Source organism: Lasioglossum baleicum, chromosome 13 (assembly GCF_051020765.1).
Source record: "Lasioglossum baleicum chromosome 13, iyLasBale1, whole genome shotgun sequence".
In the NCBI taxonomy this organism is placed as follows: Eukaryota; Metazoa; Arthropoda; class Insecta; order Hymenoptera; family Halictidae; genus Lasioglossum; species Lasioglossum baleicum.
Window position 1 is genome coordinate 15,607,956 of NC_134941.1, and position 21,058 is coordinate 15,629,013.

The following is a 21,058-nucleotide window of genomic DNA, read 5'->3' on the forward strand; positions in this document are numbered from 1 at the left end:
ATATTCTCGAGCGAGACTTATCTTTCGTAACGATGTCGCGGCGGTCGAAAAACATTCGAGATCATGTAATTATTACGATTCCGGGCGATAACGGGTGACTCGTTTGCTCGGCTGACAATGAGAATTTCTTTTCATTCAGCATTGAACTCGGAAACACGTCGAACCTCGCGAGATCGTTAGGTGAACTCGGTTCGAGGACGATCCGAGAATGCTTTTCGGAGAAGCTGTCCCACATCGTCAGCTGACAATGAGATAGGCGTTCGTTCACCCGTCTGAATTTCGAAACGGGACAGCAAAGCGAGTGACGCAAATCGAGATCCACTCTTTGTAAATTGTCCCACTCTCTCGCGAAGTAACCATTCGAAATCGAAAAGGAAAAGTTCCGTTGGGCTAACAGTGACTTCGCTTGGCTTAGGGTACGCGGAATGCCGGGATTCCAGGAACGGAAGGGCGGTGCGAATGCCGGAGGAAAGTGAGAGGAGACGAAGAAACGATGGCAGGAGACAGAACTTTGCTCTCGGTGGCCAGCAGACGTGAGTCATCGTCGCCAGACGACGTCCACCAGGTAGATTCGTCCTCGGGCCAGGTGAGGATCGAAGAACATCGTTCTTGAGGACGTCTTGGTTCCCACAGAACGCCTCCAACACCAGCAACGAAGAGAACGCGATGAACGTGAACTGACCGGGGAAGATTGGGATCGAGTGTGCAGAAGAACAAGCGTAGACTGGAAACATGGAAGAACCGCAAAAGCTTTTCCGCCTTCCGGGTACCATCGAAGAGGAGGAAGAGAAGGATACAGAGGTTCAAGGACAGCTGACGGTACCCGAAAACCCTGTCACCGCCGACTCACCTTTGCTTGGTCAACGAAACCTTGGCACTCTGTCCAGCCTGCCCAGAAATGTCACTCTTGTTAGGGTCAGCACGCAGAGCAGCAGCATCGGTGGCGTTGGTCGGCAAGATTCCACCAGGTGAGTCTAATTCCTCTGGTTTTTATTGGTTCACAGCTTTTCATAGAATAGTACATATATTGCTCTTTCGACTCTGATGTAGCGCTGGCCAAGTCGATGTACACCCACATTTTTACAGTGCGCCTCGCCGATTAAGATGGTCAAAACTACCCTCAGAACCATTCGAAAGCTGACCAAGAAAAACCTCTCCGAGTAAAATTTCAATCCTCCAGCTTTCTCGCGAGGGTAGTTACAGGGTAAATTCGATTTAGGGCTAGGACTACTTTCACTCTTGAATTTCTTTCTTTTCGATATTCATATTTTTCCAATTAATGCTTTCAACGTTTGACGTTCCAACGATTATACATATGTATCATATGTATGTATATTAAAATTGGGACTTGAATACGTATTTATCGATAAATATAATATTAATGTGTCCACCGACTAATAAGATGTTAAACAAATGGACAGAGTTTGCAAAAATCGTTTCTTCGACTTGCCGAATCCGGATCTCGAGTACGATCGAAGACGACCGGAAGCGTCTACTTTGCATGCGGAGAGTGAACGTATTACCGACAAACCAGATATAATCGCTCGACAATTACCAAACAAAACAGTCGCGAACAGTTTAACCGTCACGTGGCCCGTTCCCAAGGCAGTGTGCTTACATATGTACATACCTCGTGAAGCGTAGATCATTCTCGGCCCGAAAACGGCCACGCTTTGTTTGAGGGATTCGTTGTCGACGACATCCTCTGGCGCCAGATGTTGTTTGCCGTTCGAAATAGGCGATGGAAATACCAGAAACAACATCGACCCACTAATAATACGTATGAATCACGAACTGCTAATCACAAAAGTCTCCTGCAATCGTACACTGTCCTCGGAAAAAACCTCCTTCGGCGACGGTACCATAATGTCCATAATAATCATTCGGTTACAAAGACTCTCTAATCTCGTAATTTGCCATAATCGTTCGGCAGGCAACGAGTTCGCTTTCTCTCGTGCAGGGACACGGCTCGAGGCGTATCGGTCGTGTTCACAATGATTATCATTCGTCCACGATATTTACCCGACGGTGTTGTTTAATACGCGAGACAGGTGCAATTTATCGAGCACAGTTCTATTAATGTCGGCGACGCGATGCCATACGTTTTTCACGGTGTTACCGAGGCCACGCGTCCGACTAACGAGCCTCCGTTGGCGAATACAATTCTGCGAACGCGGCTCTCTTCTGTTTACCCTTTACCTGTAATTCACGTTCGGCAAACCCTCTGTCGTCATTTATCAACCGGTCGCGGCCGGGACCAATGTTACGCATGCGACCCGCGTCCAGCCGGTTGCAAAATTTGCAAATCAGCGGACCGGACCGTCCTTCGCCGGGGTTCTGCCACGTTTCGCCTTAATTCCCGAAGAATATTGACGCCCGAGGACTCATTCTGCATCTGTGGGGCCCCCCTGACACCGTCGACACTTCGACACTCTCGAAGCCTTGTCCTTTAATCATTTCTGGCAGCGGAATTCATTTTGTACCGCCAGCATTCGTGAGAAAAATTTGAAATGCATTTTTCGGATTCCTTAGCTAGGGCATGGTGATCGAGAATTTAGAATGGTTCCCCGTGACATCCAAAAGGTAGCCGATCCAACTTTCCAAAAGGATCAACTTTGAACCTTTATTTCATTAAAGTATGATAATGAATTTTCCATGTTACCGTCGAACCATTAAATTGACCAGAATGGAAGCTTAAAGAACCGAGCACGACCAAGTATCATCAAATAAATGTTTCAAAGTAAAAATGAAGCTTGACAAACGAGCGGCAAAGTAATTGAGGTTTCGCCAGCCGAAAGGTCGTCGCTAACAGATTAATCTGCGGATCGCGGTCGCAGAGTTAATCGCGGAAACTCGCAACGAATCCTCGCGGTTGTATCAGATTTCGCGTTTCCTGCAGGAAAGACGATACCTCTCGTGGATCTCCGCGATTTTCTCGCCGATTCTTCCGCTTTATCTTCGTAATAACGTCCGCGCCAGGAAGTCCAAGCTTGAACTTGAATTCGATTTAGTGGATTCCGAAAGGATTGCGAAACGATTCTACCCTAGAATTATAATTATGTACCAACCGATTCGGGTTCGTATAAATTCTCGAGGTAATAACACGATGGAACGAACACGGTCGTATATCACATCTGGAGCTAAATAAATTATATGTATACAGTGGAGACTGTCGAGGATTATATGTATAGCAAAACCAATTATCAACTGCACGTCTAATCCGTCGTATTTATCTGTGCAGATTAAGCGTGCAACAGATACGCTTAACGAGCCGCTCGTGTGACATAGTGTTCGCACCGCAGAAACGCTTATGGAAATTCAAGTTCAGTATCCTGTGCAGCTAACGCTTGTCTCTTCTTCGAAAATCGCCTCAGGCTCCAAGAAAAATTCAACAATCCTCCAATCGCCCTGTTGTAATTATTCGCTTTGCCGAATTATCGTCAAGCAGATTAGAACCCTAAGAGTAACAGAGATTTTTCAGCCCCAATCTCCGTGCCAATCGAATTATTAATCAAACACGCAGACGGGGAAAGTATTAATTTCGGAAAGTACACAGTGCTGGAGAATTGAAAGTTTCCTCGGCAATCCCGTGAGTCGGAGAAACGAAACGAAAGGAAAAATCTTGGTGCGCCTCGGCATCGCGACTCGTCCGGTCTTGTTAGATTAATTAAAAGCTCGTTATCGAAGCGGGCGACGCGCGACGTCGCGCTCGGACAGCTCGCGCGAGGCGAGGCGAAGCGAGGCCTGCCAGTGAGCTTGCACCCGATGATATTAACGCTCGAGACTCTTAATCCGCGCTGGAAACGCGAATTTCGGAAGTGAATTTCGCTCGCGATCATGTCCGATCGCGGAAAATCGGCCGGCTCTTTTTCCGGTAGAAGAGCAAGATTCGTCGCTAATCGATCGAGATACAACGCTGCCCGGCGACGCGAGAAACGGAACAACTGGTTGGTTTTGTTCGACGAGGTAGAATACAATTTCTTACAAATCAGTCTTGCGAAGAAATCTCCACCAATTTATACTCTGAATCTTAAAGAAGTGAAATTCTACGACGAATAGCAATTTTAGAAAAACAAACTGCAATATTGTGTCTGATTGTGAGATAGAATTAATAGGAACATTGTCACCGAGAGAAGTAGAGGCGTTGTCTCCGTTCAGAGTTAATTTCCACTTAATCAGGGTCAGTTTTAATAACGGTCTCGCTGCACCTCGCCCTTTTATCGCTTTCGATAGCAAATATCGACTGACATTTTGCTGGTTCACAGCTGGTTCACAGTCTTTGTACTGAAATCTATTAGTATCATACATATATTCGTAGCGATAATAATTAATTCTGTCAGCGAAGATATTCTCATTTGTGGTTCTCTGATAAGCTTGATCTACGAGTCGTTAACCATTGCCCTACAATATCATGTCAGATTCTTCACACACAAAGTATAATATGTATACATATATCATATTATATGTTACATATAGAATTTGCTACGTATGGATATCAGTCGCTTCTTTGAAATCGAAATAAAACCCAATTCTTTTCTGTGAAGAGTACGTCTGGATTATGCTTGAAAAGTGATCGCGAAGCAGGACTTCAGTGGCGAATTTCGCAGGGAATTATCAGGGAATTTTTGCGAAGAGGGGAGGGACTAATTGGTGTATTATTGTTAGGAAATAGGAGTTAACGGGTAAGTGCGTTAAATAACCATGCTCGAGAGAAAAAGAGAGATCCGGAGAATCGGGATATGTACTTATTTCGCGAGGAGTCGCGTGGAAGCACGGAGATAGGCCAGAAGTTTTCGAGCAGAGCAAGTTCGCTAGAATTAGTACCGTTCTCAATTGACGCCTACAAACGACGCACACGATACCTCGGTCCACTATGGAATAGCGCCATTATAGTGCGCGCGGAATAAATTACCGGCGGCTAATGCGATTCACCGTTCCACCGGTGTTGATCGAGCCCTTCCGGCTCGAATTTCTTTCCAAGGAAGCTCCAATTCGTTGACAATGGATCGAATTAGCCGGCGGAGGGTGAATCACGCGCGAAAATGTCGTTCACAAAGGTATAGTGGCCCATTAAACACGAAAGGGCCGCGATCGTGGGACCCTACTATCCACTGCCACGTTGCGACTTTATTACTCTGTCTAACATCGTCAATATGTATATACATACTCGTAATGTAAATCTCCACTTAAAAATTCTATCAAATAATGAAATGTACCAAAACATTCCATCCAGCTATCAACAAATGTTCTCCGCATTTCATTCGGTAAATTCAGCTGGCCCGCGTGTATCTGTGATCTCAGTTTTCGCGAACGTAAGCAGCCAGAGTTCAATGCCAGCGTTTCTGCTCCTCGATCGACGGTTTCCGCGGGCGATCAGCGATTTCGCGAAACGCGATTCCGATAAAGAGATGCCTCGTGCTTGATAAGACATGCCCCCGACATTTTCAGTAAGTCAAACGAAGTCGCTGGTGCATCGTCGCGCCGCGCCGCGCCGGTAACGATTCGGACTCTTCATCTAACCAAATATTCGTAAAGACTGTCGGAGCAATGTCTAAACGATCAGAGAACGATTTTCGCTGGTTAATTTATCACCCGACCGGCACGGCATTCGAGAACGTGCTCGTTAAAGAGTTAAACAGCCGAAGAAGATAGGACACACGTCGGCGAACGCCGCGCCGCGCCGTTTTCCCGAGTAATTCCTGTAAGTGCCAAGCAAAGAGAGACACGCAAACCGTCAGGTTCGCTATCGTCGGATCGTTGCAGATCGGTGCAATAAAGATTAGACGCGTGTCAAGACCGCGTGAAAACGAGAGGATGTCTCTGTTGAAACGGAGAGGTGGCGACGAGTCGGAGACAGTCGATTTCAAGGGGAGAAGCGAATTATCGCTCGCTCAGGCAACAATTAATCGCACGCTCCACGGATAAGTGAATAAGAATCTTGGAACGCGACGGGAAACTGTGTTGAAATGTAAATATCGTTTAATAAATCAGAGGTGAGAAGAGCAACACACGTAAAGTGCTGGAGAGCATTAGGGAACTTGGTGATTTCTGCGAACTGTAGGTTAAACGATTGAACAGCCACCGGAAAAGCATTGTGCAACAACGTTTTAAAATCTCGAGGTGTCGGAAAGCATGTTTTAAAAATAATCGTGGAAGGAATCGTTGGATTGTGTGCAAGTGATGATGGTTTGGACAGGAAGATTAATCGAGAAATTCTTGGATTTTGAATTGTTGGGAAACATGTTGAAAATGCTTTTAATTCAGACCCCAGACAGTCAAGAGTGAAATCAACGAGAAGAATAATGGGTTTTGGGCGTTGAATGGATATTAAAGCGAAGTGATCGATCCAATGAGAGGAACAGCTCCTGAAGACGCCACTCCAGGACACGGATCCGCCCGCGCGTGCTCCGCGTGACGTAACCAGCCAGCCCATTTTCTCGCAAATGAAAAGAGCAAACGTTTATTGTTAGTAACTGATAAGTGGAGACCGCTGGCCAGGTATTGGCTCGTGCGTATAAGACGAGCAGCTTCGTTCCTCGGACATCAGTAGATCCACCACTAGCAAACTAGACAGCGATCCACCGTCGCGTCGTCGACCGCCACTGTCTTCCAAATCGACCGTCTTCCGCGATAAAACCTCACCAGGTCGCCCGACTTCGAAACAAGTTCAGAGAAAAACTTGAGAAAAACTCAACTCCGAGAACAGAATGTAAAAGAAGCGATTCAACGCGAAAGAAACCTTCGAAGAACTGAGAATTTGCTTGAGGACAAATTCTCTTGGATTTCACGCACAGGCATCTCAACTTCGAAAAAGCTTTGGAAAAATTAATCCCTCCGATAGCAGAAAATGTAAGACGCGAATCAACTTTTCATTTCAAAACAACTGGGAATTTGCTTCAGGAAAAATTCTCTTCTTCTCTTCGCGAATATCTGAAGCGGAAAAAATTAATCAACTTTGATACGGCACAAGAAAAATTGAACAGTATGATAGATAAGGTTTTCGATGTTATCGACGATAGAAGAGAAGCCTCGTTAATTCGCAGAAAATTAGACATGGGATTTTGAGTGTCGATCGATCGATCGATCGACTTGTGGCAGCTGTGTACTCATTGTCAGACGAAGGCGATCGACGGATCCTCGAGAGTCATCATCGAGAAGAGAGATAATCGATAAAAATGCTATACCTATACGACTCTTTTCGATTCGGCCATGATTAGCGCGATAAGCGCGCGAGAGATCGGCCGCGATAAGTGAAAGGTCGGTGAAGTGTGATAATTAATGACGAGAGGGAAGTAATGACGTTCCCGTTCCACGGCTACTGAACCTCGCGCACGACCTACTTCCGCCACGATTATCATACCGATCGGGATAACCTAACCGGGAATTTTTGATCCTCGGCTAATCAAAGAACCGTGTGAAACCGTCGCGTCGGATTTATCGTGGTCTGTTCGAAGCACGATTCTCAAATCGCACGTGCGAATTTCTCCGATAAGACTCTGGCTATCTGAACGATTTACTCGATCGCGGAAAAATTGCTGCAACTGTGTTCGATAAAGAGGGATCTAGGTTCAGGAAAACTTTAGTATTCGAGTAGAGAAGTATTCGAAAGGTAGAAAATACAATATAAGGCGTCGCGCGTCGCTTAAAGAAATGAAATTGAATTGAATAGAAAGATTACGATCTCGATTGATACTGCAATCAAGAAAAGAGAGCGATTCAAGGAAGAGAGTGGAAGAAGAGCGAAATCAAATCAAAGAGTGTAAAGTGCAAATTATAGGTAAATCAATTAAGAAAATTCAGAAGTAGATTGGATTGGAGAACCACGCACAAATAAACTTGTGATTAAAGCTGCGATGAAGCCAAGCGGCCAATGAAAGATAGTCGATGGAAAAAAGTGAAATCGAGTCGTACACAGCGCAAATTAAAGAGGAATAAATTAAGCAAATTAAGAAGCGAATCGAATTGAACCCTTCAATTTGAAAATGACGACGGAGATCCAGAAGAGCCCGCTGCTAAGCGTGAATTTGCCATCGAACTCTGACGAGAAGCAAAATCTGTTGACACCGGTGACACCAACGACTCCCATAATCGTTCAGCTGTCAAAGAGCCCAACAGCATCCTTTCGCAGCAGGTAAATCATGTTTCGTCGCACGGAATCCTCCATCGATGAAAATGCTCGCTGCGCAATACATTCCGCGCGATCATGTGGAATCTCGAGATTAATCATTATTCATTAATGCCGCGGATTAATTTATGACAACTCGCGCGGGGACAGTGTTTCGGATCTGGTTCTGCCGTTTATGGCTAGCTACCTCTAATTAATTCGCGAATCATGTAATACGAACTGATCACCCTTGCAAACCGTTTAATGAAGTAACCGAGATCGTCGAAGCTTTTTGTCACCCGTTAGCCTTATCATTGGTCTGCGATAACGGAGCAAGACCTGCCGATATCGCGACCAATCGTCACCGGAGGTCGCGTATGTACAATTCCTTGACAGATATGTGTATCAGAATTTGTATTGCAAAAATTCTCAGGATCCTGGTTTTATGACCGAATCACTAGCTAAACACATAACCTTGTTGATATAATCAACGCTTTTGTGGGAAATTTTTGTGGAGATGTATTGCGAGTGATAGTACATTTTGATATTTCTCGATTAAGAAATCTTCCTAGGGATTTTAAAGTGAGGAATTCTTTGGTATTCCTCAACTTTCCTCGAGATCCTAAAGCCGATCTAAAATTTTTTAGGACAAATTCGAAGACATCGGCGACCACAGATAATTATTCGAAATTGTCTCACACGAGAGAAAGAAATTTCCGGGAAGTTCGAAAACGAAGATTTGAATCAGAAAGCGAAAAATCGATCGACGAAAGTCGACCGAACCGTGCGTGTTCGCTGCGTGTGGTGGATTTGCGCTCGACAATAAATAAATTGGTAGATAGCAGTTATCATTCGAAGTCAAAATGGCGACTTCCTTTCGCCCGTCCGAAAGGGAGGCGTACCCGAGGAGTCTGAACGGGATCATCGAACCGGTCGCATTGATTTGTCCCAGTGAGTGACAGTGTGTCGCACAATATCATCTCTCTCTCTCTCTCTCTCTCTCTCGCTCTCGCTCTCTCTTTGTCTCTCGTCAATAAACAAGTTGAATCTTCTCGCGTTCGGTAATACACTTCGCGGCAACAGTCGGAGGCTAATTACTTTATCGGAGGCTGATTAAGAAGTCGGTTCTAAGCGAGGCGTGTGTGTTCCGTTCGTTTCTTGGGCGAGCAAACAACGCTGACAGTAGCCATGAGCGGCAACAGTGCTGATAAAACGGCTGATCGAGCCCTCTCGACGTGCTCGGGGATCATTTGTCGACTGGTTCCGAGCGGGAACTATGGCCGGTTCTAACCAGAGACCGCGCGAATAGAGCCGCGAATCGACTTATCGAAGATATCCCCGGTCGAACTCGAGATACGAGATCCACGATAAATCCTGCGATTAAGAGAAATTCGGTCGGGTCGAGATCGAGCCGGCGTTGTTCCCGTGTTAATCTGCCCAGCCGAGCCGTCGCGCCGAGGCGAGATTGCCGTGATTTCGGGACGATCAATCAGGCTTGTCATGGAAAGGCTCAGGAACGATGACGTACAATGCGCAGAGATCCATCGTGAGTATTCCCATCGACACCCAAACCTTCCACGGGCTACTGATCGATCAAACACTCCAACACAGACACCGTGTGCAACATTTTTCTCGAGAAAAAACATTGAACGATACGTCTCATGAAAATTTTTAATCACCAGAAAGGCTCGCGCGAGCTTTGATTAATGACTTCCCAAGACGTGCTCGCCTCGCGATGAATTTTCCGCGGCGTGGATCATCGGAAAAGAACAGAGATCGATCTCCCGGAACACACGAGAACACAATGTGATCCACGAAATTTGTTATTCTAATCTGCTTTGATCTGCCAGGCAGAATAGATTATCGAGTTGCATATGTTCACGACGAGTTGTTCGAGGCCTTGGTGACAATGTTTCGCACCATGTTTGTTACGCGCGTTTCTAACATGGGTCTTCGGGGAGACTGGCATAATTCATTCCCAACGAATTGTGCAAGAAATGCTACATAGCATTGTTGTCTGTTGAAAGATGCGACTGGAATCGACGCGACGCGACGCGACGCGACGCGACGCGGTGACGGATCCTTCGTTTTCCATCTCGCGTCAGCCGCATGCAAATCGAGTTCCGCTCTCAACGTCCGAGATTAGCGTAGAAAACGTAATTGGCGTCGGTTGGTGCGCATGTTAACTACCGATTACGGCCGTGCCTAATCGGGCTCTTGGACTATGGTCGCTTCTGAGGGGGTCTGTGCTCCCTGTTTCGACCCGAAACATCCGATTTCGCGTTTAACGAACGTGCATCGTTCATCTGCAACTTCGAGAACAATTTCATCAAGCCTTTGTAGAATCTTTTTAAATACTTGGAATATTTTCTTCGGGAAGCGCTAAATTACAGAATTTAGAAGAAAATTTATAGGACACTGTTCAGATCCAGGGTATTGAGTTCGCGAATCTGAAAAGTTGAAAGAACTAAAAACGAATGTACACCATCTGATCAATTTGCAATAACATTCTCTAATACATATCATACATATATTGTATATCATCAGATCCGTGGAGTGAGTCGATTTGGCCAGCGAGTAGTTGACATAATCGACGATATCTTTGAATAGCCGATATTTATCATTGAGTAGGGGTCTCGACTCTTGCAGGAGCCGTTACAGGGCAGGTCCGACCCGCAAGCTGCGCCGTCGCGCCGTGCTGAAGAACGGGGACTGCAACGTTCTGCAGTCTCGGATCTCTCGGCGCTCGCTCCGCTTCCTCCAGGACATCTTCACGACCCTCGTGGACACGCAATGGCGTTGGACGTTGCTGTGCTTCAGCCTGAGCTTCATTCTCTCGTGGCTGGGTTTCGCGGTGATTTGGTGGTTGATCGCGTTTACCCACGGTGACTTCGACGAGCGCCATTTGCCGCCGTTCCAGCTCGAGAACAATTGGACACCGTGCATCTACAACATCTTCTCGTTCACCAGCTGCATCCTGTTCAGCATCGAGACGCAGCACACGATCGGCTACGGGAGTCGTTCGACGTCCGAGGAGTGTCCAGAAGCGATCTTCGTGATGTGCCTGCAGAGTATCGCGGGGGTGATGATCCAAGCGTTTATGGTCGGTATAGTGTTCGCGAAGATGAGCAGGCCGAAGCAGAGGACGCAGACGTTGCTGTTCTCGAGGAACGCGGTGATTTGTCAACGAGACGGCGAGCTCTGCCTCATGTTCCGAGTAGGGGACATGAGGAAGAGCCACATCATCGGAGCTGCGGTCAGGGCGCAGCTGATCAGATCCAGGACCACCAAAGAGGGCGAGATCCTGTCCCAGAATCAACAGGAACTCGCCGTCGGCACAGACGGACAGAACGGCAACCTCTTCTTCATCTGGCCCACCACCATCGTCCACAAGATCAACTCGGAGTCCCCTTTCTACAACATGTCCGCCGAAGACATGCTCATCGAGAGATTCGAGGTCGTCGCCATACTGGAAGGCACCATCGAGTCCACAGGGCAAACCACCCAGGCTAGATCCAGCTACCTGCCGCAGGAGATACTCTGGGGACACCGGTTCGAGTCCATGGTCGCGTACTCGAAGGACAGACAGGGCTACGAGGTCGATTACTCGTTGTTCAATAGTACCACTCAGGTGGACACGCCTCTCTGCTCCGGGAGAGAGCTCGCTGAGTTTTACAAGGTGCAGGAGGAGCTTCGCCATGGGAACGGTGAGTTTCAGATCAGTCGAGGTCGCGGGATTGGAGAACGTTTAGGAAATGACGCAGGCATGGGTTACCGTGCTCTTTGCTCTGGGTTCGCTCTAGGCTGCCCCTGGGGCCAGATTGATCTTGTTGGAAAGAAGCGTTTACTTTGCCTTGAATGGGCGTGGCTTGGTCGCTCTTGGTTCTAGCGTAGCCAAGACTGTCTTTGTCCATGCCCGATCTAGAATCCCCTAAACTTTTTCACTTCGATGATTCTCTATTCCGAATGTTTCCCTTTCAACTAGAATAGCTGGTATTAAATCTAGATCAGCCATGAGCAACAAGCGCTCCGCACAGTCCCCAGGAGCAACAAAGTCATCGGACCACCCTTTTTCTCTGCAGACCGCCCAGAGTGGGCGTGGCTTAGTTGCTCCGGCGTTCAATGGAGTCAGGGCAGTGGCACATGCCTGATCTAGAGTGCTCTTTCGTCGAAGAGCGCCGTCAACCACGGTCCGAGTTAGTTGATCATTATCTAATCCGATCGTAGTAGTAGTTCAAGTCTAACCTCCTCGTAGATTGAATAGAATCGAATCTGATTTGTCAATGATGACATTGTCGATAACGTCTATCCCCCGAGGACCGATTCACCTTCTCATTCACCTTCTCCCTCTCTCTTTCTCCAGAGAATGATCCCCACGTGTCTATCTCGCCGTGCGAGCGTGATTAACCCTGGACTAAAATTACTCGATAGCTCGATGCACGTTAGAGACTGGCATGTCCGGCGCAATTAAAATTGTCCATCGACATGGCATCAAGAGAGGGAGCGCGCGCGCGCGATGCAACGCGTTACAAAACAACCACTAACGATACAGCAAGGCCAGCCAACCGCGCTAATTGGGATGCACATGCGAATCAAACTAATCGATAGCAACCACCCAACACCCTCCTGTCTCTCTCTCTCTCTCTCTCTCTCTCTCTCTCTCTCTGTCTTTGTATCTCTATTGTGCTCGCTTCTCTTGTTCTTCGCTTGCGATTACTATACATACATATAGCTGCGAGTACGCTGGCAAGTAACTTGTGACTTTCTGTGTAAAGGTCTCTGAGGTACTCGCTTGTTACGGTTATCATATCAGAGAGCGAAAGAAAATAATGTCGGTCTCGCGCGAGAAAGTGTCGCAGGTTGCTCGTCAGTGTGTTCGCAGCTTAACGCTTCGCTTTTGCTCCTCCGGGTGCTTTTCGCAGCTTCCCGATCCTGTTTCTTGTCTGACTGTTGGTGCTGGATCTATACCCGTAGATGGAGGTCTGCGGAAAATCCCTAGCGAGCTGAAATCCGTGCCGATCGTGCTGACCACCGTCAACCAGAACGACGCCACGGACTTCATAGTCCCCCAGGGACACTCCTCCCAGGCGTCTTCGAAACTGCACATCGACATCCCATCGATCGACGACTGCCCGGGAGTCTGACCTATCGAGGAAATCAGCATATCGAGCGATCGGGACACGATAGACCCTGGCTTAGAGACGAAGAATCCACAGAACGATCGAACGCAAAAACGTTCGAGGTGGGGCAAGCCAAAGATCCCGAGATAACGATCACGAAGGAGCAAAACCGTGAAAGTCCGATGTGTTCGTCGCGCTTCTGTCTGTCTTTCATGTTGTCCTGACTCTTGGTTCACGGCCTTACCGAAGACCGTCGTTGGCCATCGAGACCAGGCGATTATATTTAAATCATTCGGTGGTGTACGTTGCTGTTGGTTGGTTCTTCCGCGACCCCGGCTCGAAACTAGCATGCGTTTCCCAAGGTCGATTAACATCCGGCGAACTAATTCTCGAGCTGATTGTTCAGGGGCTGGGTTCGAACTCGAACAGATACCGAGAATGTTCGAAATCCCCTTCGGTGTGGTGTCCTTAAACGTAATCGGGATGGTAATCCCCTAAATCGCTAACTAACAATAAGTAGCAGACTGCTTTCCAGGTGTGATAATCGACGAGGACTTCCTAGGGGAGTCTTGCATGGACGGCCAGTGCCACTGCGGTCATCGTCCTCCGATTACTCTGCCAAACCATCATCATCCGCATCCTTTGTCGCGCGTGGACAGCGTGAGGACCGAGGCTAGCGTCGAGGATGCTCCCTATCGATACGCTCACAGGGACACCGGTCACCAAGGACATCACTACAAGATCCTCGATGTGGATTCCGACGGTATCCAGGTGATGGGCGACGTCGAGCTGCAGCATTTACCCGAGGCAGTGAACCGAGAGATCCTGAAGAACAGTCGGGAGATCATCTACGAAGAGTCGGAGACTTCGAGAGAAGATAGTCCTCTGTTGAGACAAGCTAGCAAGCGGATAATACCCAGGTCGCAGTTAGGGGACGAAGAGAAGAGATCCTGCAAGAGGAGTCTCTATCATAGAAACATTCTGAGAGGCTTGGAGGAAGATAGGAGGTCCTTGGACGGGTCTAGAAGTTTGAACGGGTCCAGAAGGTATCTGTTGGTTCCTCTAGACAAATCCTTGGAGCCAAAAGAGAGCTTGACGGTCGCCAGGCGACATACCGGTAGCAAAGAGCGTCTGAACTCGATTAGGAGAAACATCCCTGTAAAAGTTACCGAGAATGGAAGACCTAGTTTGAACGATGATAGACTGACGATCGAGATGGAAAAGTTGCCGAAACAGGTGCCGCGTCTGCAGGAGATCAACGAAGGAAACAGGACCTCTCTCTCGGACCCTAACCTGTCGCCAATCGATTACTCTTCCACGAAGCTTCGCCAATCCCCTATCCCAGTGTCCGCCATCTCACCGAGGTCCGATCTCACGCCGGAATCAGGGTTCTACGAGGGTGCTCAGTGGAATTCGAGTCCCGAGTACATCAGGAAAGATCTTCGGCTACCTCAAGAAGCTGCGATCGCCAGGAACAGGAGGAGCTACGAGAACGCGCAGCTGCAGGACGTGAACGAGGCGCTGTCCAGGCCGAACAGCGATCACAGTTCTCTGGACAGCGACGAATCCCTGAAGAATCCCACCAGTGCTTCCCAGAAATTCGGGGAGAACCCTGTCGTCGCGAAGCAACCGGTCTCCTACACGAGCGTCTGAACTCTCGAGAGACTCCGGCGAGCAACGCAACGGTTCGTTTTCTTTGTCGACGACTGACAACCGCGTGTGCCTTTCTCCGAACAAGTGCCAGTGCAATCGTGTTGTACATACAGTCGGACTAACGCTCAATTCCAAAACAAGGTATCCGTAATTGGCCGTTGCTCAACCCTCGGCCATTTCAGTTTCAGCTGATTAGGGGAAAATGGGAGATCCTGAGACTGTGGTGGCTGGTCGAGCCTTGTTTGCGACCGGTTGCTATTTTCAGCTGATCGAGAGGCTTGATGCTGCATTTCAGATCCTGTTTCAATTGTTCACTAGGTTGCTGTTTGTTCGAGGTACAGCGTAACTTGCAGATTGAAGGATGTTTGCGGAAACTTAGAGAGCGGACCATCAAATCCTAAATTGCTACATTGCGACGAATTTTCGTTTACACTGTTCAGCAACAAAGAAATATCGTTTATGGTTTTCCAATAAAATTGTGTGATACCGAAACGACTAAAACGAAAGTGCCCGAGGGTTGGAAGGTCGCAGCACAAAGCTAGCAGACATTATCTAGTTCTAGTTCTCTCGCGTAAAATTAATCGGCACGATAGTTTCCTCGAGCCGTTTCGAGTTTGCGTACTATCATTTCCACTCTAAATCGATTTGAAAACCGCGGGTCGGTTCACGCGAAGCTTCCAAACGAGTAATATTCGCGATACCCATTCCTTATAGCGCGTTAGTTTCCCGAATGCTTCGTTAGGGGCGTTCTTGGACTAGTATCGAACGTGCACGATGCGTGATAGAAAGGAAACTATTATTCGGGAACTCGAAATCGGCTAGGTATAGTGATAGGGAACCGAGAACAGAGCGGAAACTGTATTTTTCTAATCTACATAGAGCGCACAAGTGCCTGACGAGTTCAGCTTGGAATTGTGATCCGAGTGGTCGACGTGCTGTTTCGTGCTTTTTCTACAAATTCACCGTGAAATATGTAAATCGTCAAATTTCGATGATGCATAATTTTTAAGTTATATAAATACTTTTTGTAAAAATCAGTTGTCGTATCTGAGCTTAAAGCTTGCTTTACAAAATTGTCTTGAAGTTTGCCAAAATATTTCGCAGTCGTCGTATACAGCTATAATTTGTCATTGTTATCAACGAAAGCAAGCGTGTTCATGGGACAAGTTTCCAGATTTTGCTATATCAATCTTGTCAATTAATCTGTGAATGAATCTGGAAGCTTGGAAGCACGTCGACGCATCTAATTTGTTTAAACACGAAAGTGTCTCGTTTCGCACGTTTCAGTTGTCGCTGGAAATTTCGTCGTTCGAATGGATCGCTATCGTTCATATTTATTGCTTCCAGATTATCGTAAGCGAGTAGCTCGACACGAATCAGTGATCACGACGAATTCCCCTTTCTGCTGGATCGTTCGATCCGTGGAACGAGCGTCGAGCAATCAGTCGGAGATCGTTTAGATTGATAGACTCTGCGTCGTTTTTTCGAGTCATGGACACCTGCCATCGTGACTTCTAGCCGTAAATTGTGAAAATCTTATTTGTAATAAAGACATTTCGAACTTATCTGCACGCCAGTACTACACCTATTCATCCAATTTATCATCCATGCTACTACCGACATCTCGATAAATCACGGTTCATTAATTAACACTACTCTATTAACACTACTATTTATTTTGTGGCTATAGTCATGAAATATTCTTCATCGTTCAGAATTTCACAGAAAAAAAAGGAAGTTTATATTTATTCTATGCATATGTTTTTTCCAAAGGCTATAATATCGACTATAACAAAATAGAATTTTATTTCGGTTCAAAGGAAATGGATAATATACAGATTTATTATAGTAGACTCTGTTCAGAATCTTCATCACTAGTCTGACTCGATATTGTACGGCAAGGGGTTAATCATACGTCTCGCGGAAAGATCCGGCTCGTTTATCGAGCGAAATTCGCGACGAGTCGGACCGTTTTCGTCGCGGGAAACAATCGCGAACAGTCTTTACAAAACGATAACCTTTTCCCTGTCGCGAGAATTCCTGTTTCATGCGTGCGATCGCATGTTTTTCGTATTCGATGCTCCACTTGAAACGCTATGCCGGCCGCGCACCTCCGTTAGCATGGCGGGCCGCCGCGTCGCATCGTGACTCAATTTAAATACGGCCAATTATTGCGAAATGCTGACTTGGCGAACGATACCGTCTGCATAAACGGCCGGAGAGGCGGACGATATTAGCAGTGAGAAAGTATCGAACATTATGCCGAGCACGAAGGGTAAGTCGCTGTAGAAATCACGAGCTTTAAATATCACGGCTAGATTGCTGGTGCTTATACGAACGAAAACATTCCGCGCGGCAATTCACAGTTATTAGAATCGGATAACAATACATATTTCTGTGTAGAGATTGGCTCAATTTTATTGTTAGACGAGATTCCAACCGGACAATCTGGCTACGTTTTCGCTTGTTTTGAATAGTAGACGCATCACAAATCCACAGTCAAATCATTTCAAACTACTCGCGAGCACACTGTTATCTTTCGAGAATTATTTTATGAAGGACTCTCTAAATGTTTCGAGACAACGATATTCTTGCAAAAATATGTAAATGTGTGTTCGCATTTTGTGTCACGTGAAAGAATAATAGGATACACTACGGTGTCTGTATTTTCCAATGTTATTCCTTTCAATTGTGTTTGCGAGACTATTTTATCATTCTAATGATGGAGAATAGTTAAAATAGTTAAAAATAAGCCAAGATCCTAATTAAGTGGTTATCGGGACATTTATGCAGAAATATGAAAAAGTAACGGGACCGCGCCGCGCCGGTAAAAAATGCGCGCATGTAGAATGCACATGAATGCATAAAATCTGCAGTCTAGCCATTACCGTAAGCGTTCGAACATTTTTCAAAACAGAACGCAGTTTCGTTTATTTAAACGAAAAGCGCCTATAAAACACAAATCTCTTAAAAAAAAAATATCTCCTTCATTTAGAGAAAATCTGTAATATCGTGATACATTGCAGTTTGACCGAGAAAAAATTGTTGAGTGTTCTTCGAGTGGTGGACACTGTATGTACTGTCTCTTCGATTTCTCGAAATCACTGTGAATCCTCGTAGATCCTTTCGGCGAGGATGTCTTGCTGCTCTATCCAAGCTACGCCGCAAAATATCACGGATTTCCGGAAAACGTCGACACTCCGATAGCGAAAGGTGTGGTGAACCAGCTTGGAAGATGGCCAGCGGACCTATTCTGCGCGTTTTTGGCAGTCTGCCTAATTATCGGCAGTCTGATCTTGCTGACGTTCGTCACGGTCGCCGTTTGCCTGCCCACTGTCATCGGTAACAGGTGTCGGTATGATTCGAAGTACCCCGCGATAAGAGCAGTTCGTTCACCGATATTATTCATTCACACTCTCCATTCACAACTGAACGTGTTCAATTTTCCACTTCCATCTTTGAGAATATCGATGTATCAAACAAGCCAGGCAAAAAATTAGTAAGAACGCGATCAACATTTCAGAGTGGAAGGCAATAAAGCATTCGACGTGAACGAATCGTCGAACGTATACTTCCTAAAATTGGCTCACCGCGATTGGTCCACCAGGGAATTTTGTTACATCGAGACTGCAGCTCGCAAGCATCCAGATTTACACGTAATTATTCGATCCATTAAAATCCATCCACCGCGCACGGTTACGCTAACAAACCAAATCCTATTTGCTCTATTCATTAGTTCTATTTAATAAACTTACTGAAAGAAGAACTCGTCGAGAAGCGCCTGGACAACGTAATTAAAAGTAAAACAGATTCACACTCAAAAGTGAACGAATTCTTTGCGTATAAAGATGATTCTCTTAAAACGACTGGGGATTATATTAGGGAACGATTGAGGATCCAGATCTCCAATATACAAGCTGCCGATCTGACTGTCGAAAGATTCTTCAATGGGTGAGACAAAATTTCGAATGAGATGAGCTTCTGTCACAGTTCCAACGCGTTCTAAAACAAGTTCTGTAGAAGTAATAGAAATATAAGGCGTTCTCGCGAACCTAATCGTTTCGATTCAGCTCGAAGTTGTCGCAAGTTGCAAGCGGTTTGAACGACGATCTACTGGAGTTGGCTGCAAAAGCGCAGTTGCTCTGGACCGTTCCTGGAATCGCCGCGAAGCCGAGCATGTTCTGCGCGCTGGACACCGTGAAACGGCTCCTATGCAAGTGAGTGTCCGTTCGGAAACAAAAGTGATATCGTTAAAGGGGTAGACTCGTTTCCAGGATTGCAAGGATGCGGGATGCGCGTTCTCATTTCTCAACAATGCAAAGACGGGCCTTTTCCGCAGTGAAAAGCGCTAGATCGTGGCCGTGATCGCCCTCAAAAGTTCTATTTTTACGTTTACGAGGCGTAATTTAAATAATTTGGAAGTTGGAGGGCCTAGAAATTTAAGTAGCGTGTTTGACTACTGAAAAATGTGCAGGGGGCACATCGCCTGCATTATTGAGAAATAAGAATTAACATCCCGGACCCTTGCAATCCTGGAAAAACGAGTCTAAATCTGCTGCGCTTTTCAGCGGAGATAAGGATCGTTGTCTGCCGGATCAACTGGCAACGATAGAACCGGATAACGATATTCAAGCGACTGGAGTCCCTTGCCAGGCGTTCATGGGATTCCTCGTGCAGGAAATATCAAGAACCAGCTCCGATAGGGAATTTACGATCAACGAAGCCGTCAGGAAATATTGTCCTAGGTAAAAAATATACCATAAAATCATCCCTTTACGATCCTGATTAATCTTTGAATTTTTAGATTGTATTATTGCCCGGAAATAAGGATTTTTGAGACCGTTACGAAGTGCTCGGGCGATTCTCTGGAATGTCCCACTGTGCACTCGAGTATCCCGACGAGGGACGAATCGCACAGACTCGATACGTGACGATTCACTTCTTTATTCAAACTTGTGTACAATATATTAGATAAACGTTGCGTAACATTTTTGCGAGACGCGTGGGGTTTTTTATTCTTCTTCGATTTCGCATGGGATTTGCTATTTGAAGGTTCGCTGTTCGTAGAGCCTGAGCACGCCTAACCATATCCAGATGTCTGCGACTAATTCAATTGGGGGAGGTGTTAAATAGTTGAAAGTTTAAAAATTGTGAGCTTCGAAAAAATTCTAGAAAAGCTTAATCTTGAGATTGAGAAACGTACGCATCAAGATTATAGATCCTATCGCGTAAGCCAAAGCTGTTGGCAGCGATAAGTTTGCGAAAAACAACCAAATTGCCACCATTACACCACTGATATCGTACACCATATCAGCCAAGTAGAGAACTATAGATGGTAGGCTCCAGCGTGGTTTTTTCTACAGTGATTAACAATTTTAATTATAAAGTTCAGTACCTTCTCTGCTCAATCCTCTACAACCGAAATTTACCGAAATATAAATTAAAAAAAAAATACACACACACACACACACACAGTAGATTAGGGTACTACTTGTGTATGTTAGTCGAGGATGATATCCAAGCTGAATCATATAGCGTTTCTCACCGACACAAGAGAATAGGCGAGCATACCGGTGGCCAGGAAGCAAACCGAGGAGTATGGCGCCGAATAACCCAAGCTCAAAGTGACCACAGCTTTGTGCTTGTAGCCCTGAACAAATTGACCATTCTTCAGGATGCTAAACTCGCTTCGGCCATGGAAAATACTGTGGTAACTCAAAAGCAGGACGCACGTGGACAATAACAAGGCTTGACAAACTCGCAGCACTTCCTTCTCGTGCGCATTCTTATTAACAAACTCGTTACCTCTGATTTCTCCATGACACGAGGTCATTCCAAGTTTCCGAGGATCATGATCTTTCCTCTGAAAAAGATCACACTAGCAAGAAATTCTTCCAAACTACATATATTGACGAAAATATTGTATAATATACCAGACGCACTGTCCTCTGTTCGCCTAACACGATCTCAATTTGATCCGGATGGTAATTCATCGTGTGTATTTTTGCGCTTTTTTTTCTATTTTGATGAAAACCGAAAATGGCCAAAACTATCGACTGAAGTGAAACGCGGTCGAGCATGTTTTTGTCGTTATTCAGATTGTTCGCGGCGCGGCGGTTTGCGAGCTCGCGAAAATTGTACTGTATAACCTGGCAGGAATAATTCCAGTGAAAACTTTCTC

The 21,058-nt window shown here is 46.2% G+C and overlaps 4 protein-coding genes across 16 annotated transcripts in view; 3 read left to right on the plus strand and 1 right to left on the minus strand.

Annotated features, from left to right (window-relative positions):
* Window positions 1-10,869, plus strand: part of LOC143215060 (inward rectifier potassium channel irk-1) — a 40,954-nt gene extending 30,085 nt beyond the window's left edge. For 7 of the 8 annotated variants that reach the window (XM_076436801.1, XM_076436804.1, XM_076436805.1 and 4 more), the window contains one exon: window positions 416-555. The gene's annotated coding sequence lies outside the window, so the exon portion shown is untranslated. Of the gene's footprint in view, window positions 1-415; window positions 556-10,753 lie in introns of those variants that run through there. The other variant, XM_076436803.1, reaches the window with a different exon arrangement.
* On the plus strand, window positions 423-16,442 carry LOC143215057 (uncharacterized). Of its 5 annotated transcripts, none has more exons than XM_076436795.1 (4): window positions 423-565; window positions 634-968; window positions 10,736-11,811; window positions 13,760-16,442. In XM_076436795.1, exons 2-4 carry the CDS (start codon window positions 733-735, stop codon window positions 14,875-14,877), a joined length of 2,430 nt encoding a protein of 809 aa, XP_076292910.1. In that variant the 5' UTR covers window positions 423-565; window positions 634-732; the 3' UTR covers window positions 14,878-16,442. The 5 variants fall into 5 exon arrangements, with proteins under 5 accessions (XP_076292910.1, XP_076292911.1, XP_076292912.1 ...); XM_076436796.1 differs by having other exon boundaries at window positions 10,754-11,811; XM_076436797.1 differs by lacking the exons at window positions 423-565; window positions 634-968 and adding an exon at window positions 4,003-8,131 and having other exon boundaries at window positions 10,754-11,811.
* Window positions 16,443-17,020: 578 nt separating this feature from the next.
* On the plus strand, window positions 17,021-19,817 carry LOC143215077 (uncharacterized). 2 transcript variants are annotated; one of them, XM_076436842.1, is made up of 7 exons: window positions 17,021-17,152; window positions 17,998-18,232; window positions 18,401-18,533; window positions 18,614-18,828; window positions 18,948-19,094; window positions 19,446-19,622; window positions 19,682-19,817. In XM_076436842.1, the coding sequence occupies exons 1-7, from the start codon at window positions 17,137-17,139 to the stop codon at window positions 19,806-19,808; spliced, it is 1,050 nt and encodes a 349-aa protein (XP_076292957.1). In that variant the 5' UTR covers window positions 17,021-17,136; the 3' UTR covers window positions 19,809-19,817. The 2 variants fall into 2 exon arrangements, with proteins under 2 accessions (XP_076292957.1, XP_076292958.1); XM_076436843.1 differs by having other exon boundaries at window positions 17,998-18,226.
* A 30-nt stretch (window positions 19,818-19,847) lies between these two features.
* Window positions 19,848-21,009, minus strand: LOC143215083 (uncharacterized). Its single transcript, XM_076436855.1, has 4 exons — window positions 20,811-21,009; window positions 20,423-20,740; window positions 20,081-20,234; window positions 19,848-19,981 (listed from the first exon to the last, which is right to left on the minus strand). The coding sequence occupies exons 1-4, from the start codon at window positions 20,955-20,957 to the stop codon at window positions 19,920-19,922; spliced, it is 681 nt and encodes a 226-aa protein (XP_076292970.1). The 5' UTR covers window positions 20,958-21,009; the 3' UTR covers window positions 19,848-19,919.
* Window positions 21,010-21,058: the final 49 nt, after the last annotated feature.